Genomic DNA, 16205 nt, shown 5'->3' on the forward strand with positions numbered 1-16205 from the left:
GGGCCCTTTACTGACCCTGGGCCCTCAGGCAGTGCCCGGGTACCCGAAAGGTCAGTCCGCCCCTGGCGCTGGATGGCTTTGTCCCGGCACTGATCTCACAGTAAGTGGTTATATCCCGTACATATACAAACATACTTATACCTTTCTACACACCCATAGCGCTCACTGACACCCCATATACATATACAAACATACTGCATGCAGAACCTCCACACTACATTTCCCATGCTAGAATGTAAAGAAGTTTTTTGTGATTCTGTCACATGGAGTGGGAGAAGCACCAGTACATCCCTATGTGACAATTATTTTGGTCCACCCTGGTAGTAAGCCACAGCATTAAACACAAAGCACAGTGTATTTACTTGACACCAGCCCAGCAGAAAACAAGCTTTCAAAGTGTCCTTTATACTTTGCATTGTGAACAAAACGGCTGAACCTGAAAGCCCTGCAAGCACTGCCTGTAATTTGGGATCAGTTCTGACAGGCAGCTAAGCAGAACACATACTTCTTACTGATCTGGAATGTCAGTTCTTTGTTCAAGAATACACCTGTTTCAGAGAGAGGAACACTGCTAGTCTACGCTATAGTGCATACTGTTTGCACTGAATTGGTGTCCAAACAACAAACACTAATTACTCTCTTACATTGCCTCTTATAGACTCTTCTAATTAAATGACCACTATCTTAAAAAATGTATTCTGATTACTTAAAATGATTGTAAAGGCTCAAGGTTTTATACCTTCATGCATTCTATGCAGCAGCCCCCCTAATATTCACTTAAGCCCCCTCTTGATGCAGCAATGCACACTGGAGACTTGGCAGTGAGCCATTGAGAAGAGAGAGGGGGCGGGGCCGAGATGCGGCTCCGTGTGTAAATGGACACTTGGAGCAGCGGGTGCCCCCATAGCAACCTGTTTGCTGTGGGGGCACCTGACAGGAGGGAGGGGCCATTAGAGCCTGAGGGGGACCCGAAAAGAGGAGGATCCAGGCTGCTCTGTGCAAAACCGCTACACAGAGCAGGTAAGTATAACATGTTTGTTGTTTTTAGAAAAAAACAATGTAAGCCATTAGTATAGTTTTAAAGCTGTGTTAACCACTTCCAGTCCAGACACTTTTACCTCCTTCCTGTCCAGGCCAATTTTCAGCTTTCAGTGCTATCACACTTTGAATGACAATTGCGCAGTCATGCAACACTGTACCCATATGAATTTTTTAGCATTTTTTTGAGACAGATAAAGCTTTATTTTGGTGGTATTTATTCACCACTAGGATTTTAATTTTTTTTGCCATGTAAATTAAAAAGTCCAAAATTTTGAAAAAAAGTGTTTTTCTTATAAAATTTAGCAAATAAATAGTATTTCACCATAAATCTTGGCCAAAATTTATTCCATTATATTTTTACTAAAAAAAATAACCCAAATTAGTCTATAGCCAAAAATTATAATTTTTAAACATTTTTTTTACACTTTTTTTTAATATTTTTTATTTATTATTTTTTTTTACGTACTGTCACCCTAGCAGTACAGTGTCACCATGGTGACACTGTACTACTTGTGGGGGGTGATGAAGGTTTTTTTTTTTTTACACTGATTGCTTTTACACCCATAAAGGATGTAAACGCAATCATTTCTCCTTCTCTCTAGCTGCATTCTTGCAGCCATTGAGAACTATTGTGTGAGCTGTGATTGGTCAGAGCTTTTCACATGGTACAAGGCTGTTGTGAATAGCCGTGTACCATGTGACCTCTGTGATCATTCACAGATTTCACACGTAGTAAGCAATGATGTCACAAGTGACATCTTGCTTACTACTCTGCATGTGATCACTGATTGGCCAATCAGGGATCACATGATTGGGACCTCGTACAGAGGTCCCGTCCGGTGATCTGTGTTCCACTGTGTCTGGAGGACACAGCGGACACTGGATCACGGTGCTGCATGCTCCCAGGGAGTGCGCACAAGCAGGGTGCGGGGAGGCCATATATAAACGGCCACCCGACCCTGCACTGCCACCGTCCGGCCGTTTATATACAACAGCCTGATGAGAGGTGCTTAAACACAAAAGCAAACATTTAATATATTGCAGTTTACCAATTCTTAGAGATGATGGCTGCAATAGTTTTCTATGTTATGCTTTATTTACTGGTCCTGCCAGTAAGTCTGTTGTTGTGATTGTAAACCTTGGTATTTTATTTTTTTAAAATAAAAAACATTGTACACTTACCTGCTCTGTGTAATGGTTTTGCACAAAGCAGCCCTGACCCTCCTTTTCTTGGGTCACCCACCAGAACACCTTGCTTCTCCTCTTCTTGGTGTGCCACCATAGGAAGCCACTTCCTATCGTGGCACACCTGTGCGCTCACTCCTGAGCCAGCTTGTGTGTGTCTTTAAAACACACAGGCAGTGAGGCTTGGTCAGGCCCCCTTTCACTTGTCACAGGATTTGACTGACAGCAATGGGAAACAATGGCTCTCGCTGCTCTCAGCAAAGCCTGTGAGAGTGGGGAGAAGAGGAGAGATGTGGGGCAATGGGCACTGTTCTGGATCGGGTGAGGACTTGACTTGATGCGAGGAATGCATTAAGGTAGAAAGAATGTTTAGGCTTTACAACCACTTTAACTCTTAGAGACTATCTCACAAAAAATGACATTTCTGTTGAGAGGGTGCCTAAAATCTGACTTGTATCTTAGTGCAGACGTCTGGGAAAATCAGTGAACCAATCACACAAGCAGGAAATAATATTTTTTGGAGGCACCAGCAGTGTATAGTACACCTCCAGGTTGCCATATCACATTCAATTTTACAGAAAATTACAGCATTGCTAACTGAAATGGAAAGGCAATTTTTACTAAAATAAAATTTCAGTGTAGCAATTGTACATGCTATTTTCTTTTTATTTGCTGTATATTTTTTCCATGAAAATGGAGTGAACAATGGTGAAAAGGGTGAACAAGGTTCAATAATATAGCTATTATTATGAGTTTAAGCTCATCATGGATCTCTTACTGTCATTTATAATCAATAGTAGACTTGTGTATTTACAGCAGCCCATCCCTCATATTTGCAAGCTGCTTTGAGAATGTCTATCTGAATTTCCAGACTGCCATTCCTGATCTTCATGTAACTTTGCAATGTAAGGAACACACCTACATTACTAGCGCTCAAAGTCATGGTTAGGGCTGCATGAAAATGAATTAGCTTGTAGAAAAATCAACAATCCACTCCCTAGGGGGACCTTAATCAGCATTACGTTTTAAGGGGGGAATTAATTAATTTGTAAAAGTCATTTAACTCTTCCACTACGACAGACATTAGGCAATGATTTATCCTTGTTGAATCAGGATTGTTTTCTGCTTAGATAGCTCATGAATTATCACTGATTAAATTAAGCAAATATTTTAAGAGAAACTACAAAGAGAGATACCATCTGAACATGCAACTGTAAAGCTGGCAGACTACAAATGAACTACAGTACCTAGGTAAATAAAACAAATTTTTATTGTCAAGCTCAAGACTACATAAAAGACCTGGTCTTAAAACATATCTAAACCCAAGATCAAAATTTGTAAATATTACCACTTACAAATGCATTGATGGGGTGGGTGGAATAGTTTTACTTCATATTATTTTTTTATTATTTTCACCTAGTAATCCTGCAAGTAACATACTTCTTGTCCTAGGGTGACAGTACACCCTTACTGTGCTGTATCTATGGAAGAGAAACTTTGTCAACCTAGGACACAACCAGGGGTGGACTGACAACTCATGGGGCCCCCGGGCAATAGGGGATCATGGGGTCCCTGTGTCCTTGCCCACACTCAAACTACACCCAAAAAAGCCTATGAAAGGTACCAGGGGCATCTCATGGGGCCCCCTACTGACCCCGGACCCTCGGGCAGTGCCAGAGTACCCTAATGGTCAGTCCGCCCCTGGACACAACTACAGAACACCTCCCCATCTACCCTTCTTCATAACAATGGGGGTGATTTATAGTCTACAAACACAGCTGGGAACAATGTAAGTGCTTTCAATGTTATATTTAAAAAGAGAGCAAACAAAAGAAATTTATAGTTAGGGTTTACATACATCTTAGGAAAAGTGCTATTTCATTTATGTTTGTTGGTCTAAGAAAACGTATTTACACTCATCGGTATACCGGTTCAATTGCTTGGTAACACAAATTGCTATTCAGCCAATCACATGGCAGAAACTCAAAATATTTAGGCATGGTGAAGACGACTTGCTGAAGTTCAAGCATCAGCATGGGGAAAGAAGGGGATTTAAGTGTTTTTGAACGTAGCATGATTGCTGGTGCCAGATGGGCTGGTCTGAGTATTTGAAAAGCTCCTGATCTACTGGGATTTTCATGCACAACCATCTCAAGGGTTTACAGAGAATGGTCTGAAAAAGAGAAAATATCCAGTGAGCAGCAGTTGTGTGGACGAAAATGCCTTGTTGATATCAGAGGTCAGAGGCAGACTGGTTGTTGCGACATTCAGATGGTAGGGTCAGAATTTGGTGTAAACAACATGAAAGCATGGATCCATCCTGCCTTGTATCAATGGTTCAGGCTGGTGGTGGTGGTGTAATGGTGAGGGGCATATTTTCTTAGCGCTACTAAGATGTACCTAATAAAGTGGCTGGTGAATATATATTGTTAATGAAACATTCCTTAAACAGAAATTGCTTTGAATAAGCTGCATTTATTTTAAAGGGTTCTTCAATTTTATTATGTTTAGTGTTAAAAATGAATAATAAAAAATACTTTATTCCTTTTTACTCAATATCACAATTTCATATTTACCATATGTAGACAGCAGATGGTGTTCTAGGCAAGAACAAGAGTTCTCTGAACACACAGATAGCAGCATAAAAATGGACCTGAATGAGTCAGAGAAGGGACACCTCCCATGCTTTCAGAGAAGTGACTGCAATGTTCCAATGAATCAATTAACACAGTCTACCAGAAATACATACAGTGCTGGGTTTTCTAATTAGTGTCCTGTTATACATTTTGATTTACAAAATAAATATTTTTTTACAATAAATAAAAACTATACAAAACAGTTTATCGACTTGCAGACCGTCTCACAAAGGAGTGCGGCGGCAAGGAAGTCTCTCTGCGCTGGATCACGTACTTAATACATGCTCAAGCTCTTCTGGGTAGGGGGCATGTGCGCCTGCTGCTCTGGCTGTGCTGTGATTAGTTACAGCACAAGCCGATCAGTGGGTCCCGACCAATGATTGATGACCTGGACCTGCTTATTGGTGAAGTGGATGAGAGGACAGAGCTTTGTGAAGGTAAACAACACAAAGCTCTGTCCTTTCAGAGGGGATGTGCCGGCTTTTGTTTCCCTATAAAGCAGTACACACCAAGCACTGTTAGGCATACAGTTAACCCTGTAAGTACAGTCAGTCTATATTATTAGTACTGATCACTGTATTAGTGTCATTGGAGATGTCAGTAGCAGTTAGTCAGTTCCCACAAAGTGTCAGTTAGTGTCAGATTGTCCCTATCATCACCATTACTGGTATAAAAAGAAATAAAAATTCCAGTATATATAGCATAGTTTGTAGACACTATAACTTTCATGCAAGCCAATTAATATACGCTTATTGGGATTTTTTTTTTCAAAAACAAAAGTAGCAGATACACTTTGGCCTAAGTCTATTAAAAAAATGTGATTTTTTAAAAAAATTTTATTGGATATGTTTTATCGCAGAGAGTAAAAAATATTTTTTGTTCAAAAATTTCAGTTTTGTTTTTTTTTTGTTTAGATGATAAAAAATACAAAAAACAATGGCGATAAAATACCATCAAAAGAAAGCTATATTTGTGTGAAAAAAAGATATAAATTTCGTTTGGGTACAGCGTTGCATGACCGCACAAATGTCAGGTAAAGTAGCGCAGTGCCATATAGCAAAAAATGGCTTGGTCAGGAAGGGGATAAAACCTTCCAGAGGGCAAGTGGTTATACACTTGTAAACTGTTGAAAACTTTTTAAAATTAAGTAGACCAAATATTCCAAAAACCAAAATAGAGTTCTTTTAACCCCTTCACGCTGGCACCTCCCGACCCTTTAACAGCTTCAGAAGCCGGGAGGCGGGATGGGTGAGGTGGGGTTTAGGGGTCATGTGACTGTCATGCTGCGTCATCACGGCAGTCACATGATCGGGAAAGGTCCCGATCGAAAGAGGAGACTGGGATCTTTCTGTGAGTACCAGACATGTGTGCTGGGAGTGCGCAGGGCGCGGTTTCTCGGCACATATTTCCTTTTTTAATGGAACGTAAATGTGCGGCCGCTCGGCGTCTAGGCTCATACACCGGGAGGCTGCACATTTGTGTGTGGCCGGCGTGAAGAGGTTAATATAATCAACCAGTCATACACAATACAGGTGCTCATTTTTTGTACCTATACATGGGAGGGAAGTTTACTAAAACTGGATCAGGCAAAATCTGGTGCAGCTCTGCCTAGAAACCAATTGCTGGTATGCTATGAATAAAGGCTTTGTGAAGCCAAAATGTGCCAGCTTTATGGATCCTGTATTTATGTAACCAATAAAAATGTCCATTTAGAAGCTTTCTGAGTTTCTGGCTACTTACATTGTGAATCAGCTTCCAGATTTTATTGTCAAAGCTAACTGGTTGGCTACAAGGCACAGCTGCACCAGATTCTGAGTGCTCCAGTTTTAATAAATCTATCCCATTGTTTCTTTATTATCTGAAATAATCACATACATGTGTTATGACTAAATGGTGTTTATAGTTTCTAGACACCGATATATGGAACCATGGTATATGGTTTGCTTTATGATCACAAATTGCCATATTGTCAGAATCAGTCATAGCATTGCCTATGATCAATACGTTTGTAAATAAAGGGCACTCTCAGTGGGGTATACAATTTATGAAGTATAAGTCTGCATGTTTTGTTGACTTGGCATGAAAAAAATGTCACAAAACCGGTCAAGGTGACCCTTGTACTGTGAGTTGCATATTATGAATTAACCGCTTTCTTTGAACACACCAAATGCATATTGGTAAGTCTGTGATGTTGGTGTTGTTGGTGTTGTTGTAAGGTCAGCAGGACAGTAATGAGGGTCATACATTTTTCACACCCATTCACAATCCATACTCAGAAGGAAATATGCAGTCACGTGCATCTGTCCAGTTTGTATGCATTATATGCATGTGTATAGCAATATCTACAGAGAATTGTGTTAACAAAGTTGAGGGCTAAAGCTGGCCAAAAACGTGGCAATTTGATGAAAAGACTTAATTCTATTTTTTGTCAAAAGTGCTAAGTAATTATAGACATAAAAAGGCAGTTTTGAATGACCACAAGGATTTGGCATCAAAATGACCATCTTGAACATGGCAAAACAATCTAATTGCTTTCAGCTTCTCACTATTGACTGCGGACTGAGGAGTCTCTAGAAAGAAAACTGGAGAGTGTGTGCTGAAGATGGGCTACAAGCTAGAGACAAATGTGTGTTCTGGGGATAGGATCTCACTGGGGAAAGACCAATCTGTGTGCTGGAAGTAGGATCTCACTGGGGAAAGGCCAATGTGTGTGCTGCAGGAAGGATTCCACTGGGGAATGACCAATGTGTGTGTTGGTGGAGTGATCTCACTAAGGAAAGACCAACCTGTTTGCTGGGGTGGTATCTCAATAGGCAAGGACCAGGAAGAAGCTGATTTGCACAGTGGCAAAAGTAAGTACTTACAAATTATATTAAAAAAAATATAGTGATGTTCTCTAGCAATTTACAATGTTCCACATTTATTTTTCCTTTCTGAATGCATATTCATTGTTCACTCCATGTAAGGTCCACTTTTTTGTAGGGACCCCTTTCCCCCTTACTTATCTGCTGCAAAGTACATTTAAAAACACCTGTGGAAGAGGAGTGTTTTAGTAAAAATACTTACATTTCACCCTCGCTTCTGTATTGCAGGGATTGACATCATCGCCCTTCAGACAATATCCCAGGGGATGTAGAAGAGTCCAAATCTTGATGCTACAATGATGCTACATCACAGTGCAGTAATGTCTTCTTGCAAGATTTGGGGTACTTGACATTGATCAAGTTAACGCCCAAAGCATGTTGACCTATTCCCTGGCCTAGGCACCAAAGGCAAAAGAATGGATATCTTAAGTATATTAAATTACTTTTTTCCCCCACAGATGCTTTTTCTTTTCTCTAGCATATTGAGATAAGAAAGGAGGGCATCTAAATAAATGTTATCTTAGAATTTTAGTGCGAGGTCCTCTTTAAGTGTAATGTTTGCAAACTTTGATGACTTCAATAACAAAAAAAAGGATAACCAGAATACCCAGCACCTCAAAAAGAGGCAGCCTGGAGTAAGGGATCTTTAAGTTATGAGGAATGCCTCTAGCAAAACTGTAGTTTGATCCAGAAACATGAAACATCACCCTGTTTTTCTCAGCTGAAATTACGTCTCTGGAGAGCCGATTCCATGGAGGGAATAAAGTTAATAAGTATGGAATGTTTGCAGATTCAATTTCCTTTGAAGTCAGGATAAAATACTGTATATCGTCAGTGAACTGACCGAACAAAGGACATAAATCAATGAGTTACCAGTAGCAGATGGACAAATTCATTTAGAGCTTTGGCAACACATAAGACTATTTTTATGTACTTTGTTTTATTACTGGCAATAATGCTTCTGTAAATAAACAAATTTTCATTTTTTCATGGAACAAGAAGCCATTTTTTTTAATGGAAATGAGCATTTTTTTCTTTTTGCATAAGGTTTCATGGAAACACAACATACAAAAAAGACATATACAGTTGTGTTCAAAATAATAGCAGTGTGTGGAAAAAAGTGAATGAAGCTCAAAATCCTTCTAATAGCTTTTATTTCCATACACACAAATGCATTGGGAACACTACACATTCTATTCCAAATCAAAACATGAAGAAAAATGTATCACATTTGTGTTGTTCCTCTAAAAAAATTGAAGAAAAGTGAATATTAGACTGTTCAAAAAAATAGCAGTGTTTGTATTCTTTACAAACTCAAACATTCACTATCAAAACTGAAGAATGTTTGAAGATTTTGCTTTCCTTTGAATCACTTAATTAATATTTAGTTGTATAAGCACTGTTTCTGAGAACTGCTGTACATCTGTGTTGCATGGAGTCAACCAACTTCTGGCACCTGTGAACAGGTATTCCAGCCCAGGATGATTGGACTACATTCCACAGTTCTTCTCTATTTCTTGGTTTTGCCTCAGAAACTGCATTTTTGATGTCACCCCACAAGTTTTCTATTGGATTAAGATCCGGGGATTGGGCTGGCCACTCCATAACGTCAATCTTGTTGGTCTGGAACCAAGATGTTGTACGTTTACTGGTGTGTTTGGGGTCGTTGTCTTGTTGGAACACCCATTTCAAGGGCATTTCCTCTTCAGCATAAGGCAGCATGACCTCTTCAAGTATTCTGATGTATTCAAACTGATCCATGATCCCTGGTATGCGATAAATAGGCCCAACACCGTAGTATGAGAAACATCCCCATATCATGATGCTTGCGCAACCATGCTTCACTGTCTTCACAGTGTACTGTGGCTTGAATTCAGTGTTTGGGGGTTGTCTGACAAACTGTCTCGGCCACTAGACCCAAAAAGAACAATCATTACTTTCATCAGTCCACAAAATGTTGCACCATTTCTCTTTAGGCCAGTCAATGTGCTCTTTGACAAATTGTAACCTCTTCAGCATGTCTTTTTTTCAACAGTGGGACTTTGCGGGGGCTTCTTGCAGATAGCTTGGCTTCACATAGGCGTCTTCTAATTGTAACAGTACTCACAGGTAACTTTGCACCTTCTTTGATCTTCCTGGAGCTGATTGTTGGCTGAGTCCTTGCCATTTTGGCTATTCTTCTATCCATTCGAATGGTAGTTTTTAGCTTTCTTCCAGGTCATTAAGGTTTTGGTTGCCATTTTGAAGCATTTGCGATCATTTTAGCTGAGCAGCCTATCATTTTCTGCGTTTCTTTATATGTTTTCCCCTCTCCAATCAACTTTTTAATCAAGGTACGCTGTTCTTCTGAACAATGTCTGGAATGACCCATTTTCCTCAGAATTTCAGAGAGAAATGCACTGTAACCAGCATGTACAACATTTACTGCCTTCCTTTCTTAAATAAGGGCAATAATTGCCACCTGTTTTTCAAAGAATGAATGACCTCACTAATAGAACTCCACACTGCTATTATTTTGAACATGCCCCTTTCAATTAGTGATTCAATTACACAGAATCAGCAGCATGCATGTCATGACTGTTGGGTCTGTTGGATTTCTATTACTCTACTACACCTGCTAGTAAATTATTTGCCATGTAGAAATATAATTTCTACCAAAAACAGTGATTGATCAGGTTAGCGATGTCTGACTGCTATTTTTTTTTTGAACACAACTGTAGAACTCCGTGAACTAGCATTGTGCCATATCAGTAGTAAAAAAGACCCGAATGCAGAATATGAAGATATGGTATCTTATAGGGAACATTTAGAAGTGTTAATTGTTCCTAAGCAAGTAGGATTGTTGTTTTGTCTCTTTTACTGAGTATGCCATATTGTGGGCAGGGTTTACCACACCCATGTACTGGGGAACCTCTGCCCTCTGCCATCATAGCCCAGGACTAGGTGGGAACTGCAGTCATGTGTACAGTCTAACAATAAGGCAGTCTCCCAACTTATAGATGAGCTGACACTGCAAGTAGTATAAAGCCATATTTCTCTCTACTAGGAGCAGTTCTATTGCTCTACTCTAAGTGTGTTACAAGTGTTTCATTCGAGGTGGCAGGCCAAACCATGCCACACTCCACCAGTCAGCGTACCTCTGCTACTTCACTCCAAGTGACGGAATGAAACCCCGCCAGACACAAAGCATGGGTCTCATACGTGGCCTGCGTTAACGCCTTCTGTTCCGTACCAATTACTCAGGATAGGAATCTCCATAATGCTGGTTTGCTGCTGGTTGCTATGATAGATGGACTGCTAGGAAGAGCGCCCCCTCACTACCAGAGGATGCCACACCTTCCCTAGGTACCACACCTCAGCTGGTTGCCTCTGAAACTTGAATTAGTTGTCATTAGCAAGTAACTAGTTCTTCTTCAAAGTGCAGCTTACTTGTACTATAGTACTGTGTACTTCATACCCCTTAGTGCTGTTTTAGGCCCAGGTTCCTTGTATATGCCACACCATTATGCACCCTTTTAGGAATAACCTAAAACCAGGCTCAGGAAAACTCTTTACATTCTTTACTCTCCTTCTTTTTGCCAACATAATACAGGGTAAATTACAAGCTGTTCCTTATATCCCTGACTAACTATGAACCAGCCCAGGCATACCTTGCAGTTGAGTTAGAGTCCATGTATGGTGGCAAGTACATTATCGGAGACATGGTCCATAACTGGCTGCATTCCAGGAGTCTTTGTAAAGGTAATCGTCTCTAACAGTTGTGACCAGCAGCAGCACAGGTATTAGCTTCCAGTCATCTGTTCACAGTGGCTCCACAAGTGTCTCTATAAACAACTCCATCATTGGTACCTGGGTCTCAGCCTTCCCCCAATTTTTACCACAGGTCCGGCTGAAACCCAAAAAGCCTGCAAACCGGTGACTTAGAGTTAACCCTTTCCCAACCCAGCCTGGGATGGTATCTAACTCACTCAAGCAGGGTTCAACCTGCTTACAAGCACATCCTAAAAAATATTCAATTTGTCTTGCATGCCACTTATACACATGCATAGCAGTGCACTTCCTTTGCTTTGGCACTCCTGTACCTTGAACCGCTTATGTCCTTAGTGTAAGATCAACTAAGGCTGGCTTATCAGAACAAAATTAATGGATTCCCCTATCCACAGACGCAAGGTGAATAAAGGAATCCTCCCCAATTAGCTATTGTATTCTGACAGTGGGGAATCAAGTTCTGTCACAATACACTGATCATCGCTGCAGCTGATTGGCTGCAGCTGATTGGCTGCAGCTGCTGATCAAAGGAAAGTTTTTCAACAGTCCCATTCGACAAAAGTTGATGGTTAGATCAATTTCTGTCAAGTGGGAACAGCCATGGATACATTTTGCTCCATTGCCAGCTTTAGGCAGATATCCTCTAAAGCACTACTGTTTCTGACTGCTAATCTTTTGATATTTGGAGTTAGATATGGTGATGCTATAACTGTGCTGCTCAGTGTTTCCTTTTTGAAGAGGAAGCTGTACTTGAGAAACTGCAGTGCATGCATCTCCTTGCTTCTGTTTCATTAATTCTGTAAATCTATGCTTCTTTCACCCCTCCTGCTCATTCTTGGTCATTACCCCATTAGTCATCAGATTATCAGGGTGGCAAAGCTGACATGAGAAAGCAAAGCCCTGCTTGTCTTTCAAGATGGCTGTCTCCACACAAAGACACAGTGCAGAACAAATCTTTCTAAGTCAGCAATGGAGAATAGATCAGCAAAGATCACAGGCATTACTGCGGACTAGACCTTTGCCCTCTGAATTCATTTTGTGGACACAGCTTCCATAGTACAGGTCCTCTTTAATCACAATGGTAATATTGAGGTGATAAATATTTAATACAGTCACTAAAAAAGTATATTGCCATAAAAGCAAATATCAGTATACTTTATAGTGACAATGAAAAAAAACCAAAAAACAAAACAGCTGGTGGAAAAGGAAATTGATACAAATCACTTCCTAGACCATGGACAACATACGGCTGCAGTGCAAATTAGAGTGGTTTGAAGTTAATAATGGCAAGCAGTCACAGATCACTTTTCATTAGTCTCACTACACAACAGTAATATGGTATGTGACTGGATGCTGCAGGTACCTGACTGGTCTAGTTCCTTTGTAGAAGAACTTAGAAGGAAGGATACTATGATAAGGTAATAAGGTATATGACTTCACTTAAAATCATTCATTTTCAGAAGCGGGTGCACCCAATAGAGTACTGGTGGAATCCATGTCAAAGACCCAACATTTTATTGTCTTTACCTCGACACTGTCAGTAGGGCAATTTGTAATTAAAGACAAACTCCAGTCAACATTTTTATTTAATTCTGGACTACACTTAGAACTGCTGGGTATTAAATGATGTTGGTATCCCTATTCAGTAGATGTTTCTGTTAAATACTGAAAGAGGTTCTAACCCTTTCCTATTCTACTATAAAATATGTTTTAATTTCTGTCTTCCCTGGAGAGATTTCCCCTCACTTCTGCTAACACCTGTCACAGTAACTGAGTGAAACTGGAACACAGGCAGCAAATTTCTGAAAGAGGATCTAAATCCTACTCATACTACTATGTAATATTTGTTTTTATTGCTACATCGGTCCTCCCTGGAGAGATTTCCTCTAACTTTCTGTTCAGTCAGACACCCTTCATATAAATGGAAAGTAGGTGGAATTCTAATGATTTCCTCTTCTATCTGGCCATCTGACCAGCATCAAATAGACATGAAGTAAGGAATTTTTCTTCCCTTCCTGTTCTGTCTGCCATTCATTATGTGGATAGGGCTTGAAGAGAAGTCTCCCAAATGGAGACAAAGGCAACAAAAAAGTTGACAAAGGTTCTAAACCTTCCATGTACTGCCCAAAATTGGAAAATCTAATCAGCAAAATACATTTCCTTTTGAAATCCATGAAGATTGGACATATCAGTGACTAGAAATGAAAGACGCGGCTATCATTGTCCCAATTACCACAAATGAGCCCGCCATGAATTTTCTAAATCTAATTTAGGCAATTGTTAAAATCCAGAGCAAGCATAAAGAATCCAGATATGTTTCTAACTTGACAACCTGCAACTGAAAAGTTCATATGAGTATGTCATTACATGTATGACCTTTTCCACACTGTGTAATTACTGGAAGTAATTCATTTCTTAGAAAAATAAAGCTAAATAGTGAAGAACCTCTCAAATCTGCATTATTTTATCTACATGGTTTTAAAGGCACTAGGTGACATTTACGAAGCATGCAAGTGTGATAATACTTACTGTGCATACAGAGTTCATTAGTGCAGTTTCGAGTCTCGGTGCCAAGCCCTGGACATTCCTGCCCTCCATTGCGTGGAGCAGGTTGAGTACAATCTCTGCTTCTCTGGTGGGTGCAGTCTGATGTACAAGAAGACCAGTAGCTCCACTCAGTCCATCCTCCACTTACTGTGTACACAGACAACCAAGAACACAATTTCAAATACATAATCAGCTCATAAAGCACACTTTAAATTTTTTTCTCCCTCTCATTCACATACCAAGTCCCATATATATATATATATATATATATATATATATATATATATATATATCACTTCTAAATGTCCCAAGTGTTTTCCTATAAATATAGGAGAAACCCCACCTCACAACCTGCAGTATTATTTCTCTCTTGCTTGTCTCTCTCCAGAACAAACTAATCTCTCACTCTGCTGTTAAGGTGTCTTTTTTCCTCTCTATTACAACAACATGCATAGTTATCTCCACTGAGTTACTCATAGGTAATATGTTTAGGAATGTTTCATTCTGGTCCTTCATTATTGCACACCTGCTCTTTTCTCATCATGCTGCTGCATTATTGCACTGTACCAAGCTCAGCATTTTATATCTGAGCGGCAATTTATCCATAATGCTCTCTCCCTGTGCTATGTCTATATATCCTGACAGAGAGCAGAACTCAATGTGCAGCCAGCCACAAATATTTAATAGTCATACATGTGCCAGGCTACAAACTAGTTTCTGCTGATTTCAGATTGGTAATCCATTAATCCAGCTTTCCACAGTTTAGAGTGTCCAGGCAAATAAAAACCCTCCTCCAGTCCAGTTTTTTTAAGCTTTAAGTAGAGAGGGGAAGAGTTAGAAATTCTGTTCTTTTTGTACCCCTCTGTCTCTGGTTTCATTGTGGAGATTCTCCTATAACTCCTGTCCCTGTGATGCCAGTAAAAAGAAATGGAAGGTACCAGTGACACATGGACGGGAAGGTACAGACAGAAAAAAGACAAAACAATCTAACCTCTCTATATTAAAATATATTTTTTTTTTATCTGTGCCTCCATTAGAGGTTTACCCTCGCTTCCTTTCCTGACAGGATGTAAGAAGAAATCTCCGCAACAGGGACACAAAAGGCGATAAAAGTAGAAAGAAGCTCTACACATGGTACACTCTAATACACATGATGATAGTATTGGACAAATGATCGTCCTTTTTTTTCTGCATGCTAGTCTCATATCGAAAACTAGTTAGGCTTCTAGAGAAATTTCTCGTAAAACAGAAAACAACTTCCCACAATGATGTAATGTATTGTATGTGTTCTAGGCATAACTCTTCCCAAATATATTTAAAGCAAAATTTAAAAGCTGGCTGAACTTAGGTTTCAAAACAGATGTGCGAAAAGTTAGGTGTTGCTTCGCACTGCTATGAAATAAGTCTAAAATGTGGAAACGGCAGCCAGTCTTACCAGGACAGAGAGTTGTGCAGGCTGTTTTCTGGATATTCTGACCCTCACAAAATGATCCTCCATTTAAAGGTGTGGGGTTGGTACAGGTTCGGCTTCTTTTCTGCCACCCTCTTCCACAGGTTGTACTGCACGGAGACCATTCTGTCCATGATGACCACCCTCCATTAACTTGGAAAAAGCACATGCACATATATGACCCAGATCATATTTTACAGAGGACAGGGTGCCTGTTCAATTCTAAACATGTATGAATAACTTGAATAGCAAAACTGACAAAAGGAGCAGGTATCCTTTGGTAGACTAAGAAGTCCACTGAGATCTCTGTGGCTCCAGTGGAGCATCCAAGATGGAGATTACGAGTAAAGCATTAAGCATCCAGTTAATATAAATGATGGCACTTTGCATAGTACAAAAAATCTAGTCAATACAAATTCTCTAATGGGAATGGTGCAAAAAATGATAAAGGCTTGCTATAGAGTATTATTATTTCCAATTTTGATGAAATAAAAGCAACAGATGAACAAAGGTCAAGCATTTGCATACAGAGGTAATTTATTTAATGGTGGACTGTTAAGCAGAGGCAAATATATAGTTCCTAGTGGAGAATGCCTTTAAATAAATTCTCAATTACCACACTACTTAATATAATATATTAGTGCAGAAGCTTGAAAAGTATCCCACCTCTAACAGTCTCCAGTTTGAAATGGCAGAAACACATTTCTCCTAGAC

General features: G+C 39.8%; 1 protein-coding gene across 1 annotated transcript in view; it reads right to left on the reverse strand.

The window, feature by feature from the left end:
* Positions 1–16205, reverse strand: part of LOC149471170 (netrin receptor UNC5A-like) — a 507267-nt gene that overhangs the window by 76087 nt on the left and 414975 nt on the right. Inside the window, exons 6-7 of the mRNA XM_089693614.1 lie at positions 15477–15644; positions 14024–14188 (exon numbers count right to left, since the gene is read on the reverse strand). Of these exons, the coding sequence (XP_089549740.1) occupies positions 14024–14188; positions 15477–15644 (333 nt within the window). The remainder of the gene's footprint in view (positions 1–14023; positions 14189–15476; positions 15645–16205) is intronic.

This window comes from Staurois parvus, unplaced genomic scaffold, assembly GCF_062004578.1.
Source record: "Staurois parvus isolate SC_StPar_1 unplaced genomic scaffold, SC_StPar_1.0 ptg000025l, whole genome shotgun sequence".
Lineage (NCBI taxonomy): Eukaryota > Metazoa > Chordata > Amphibia > Anura > Ranidae > Staurois > Staurois parvus.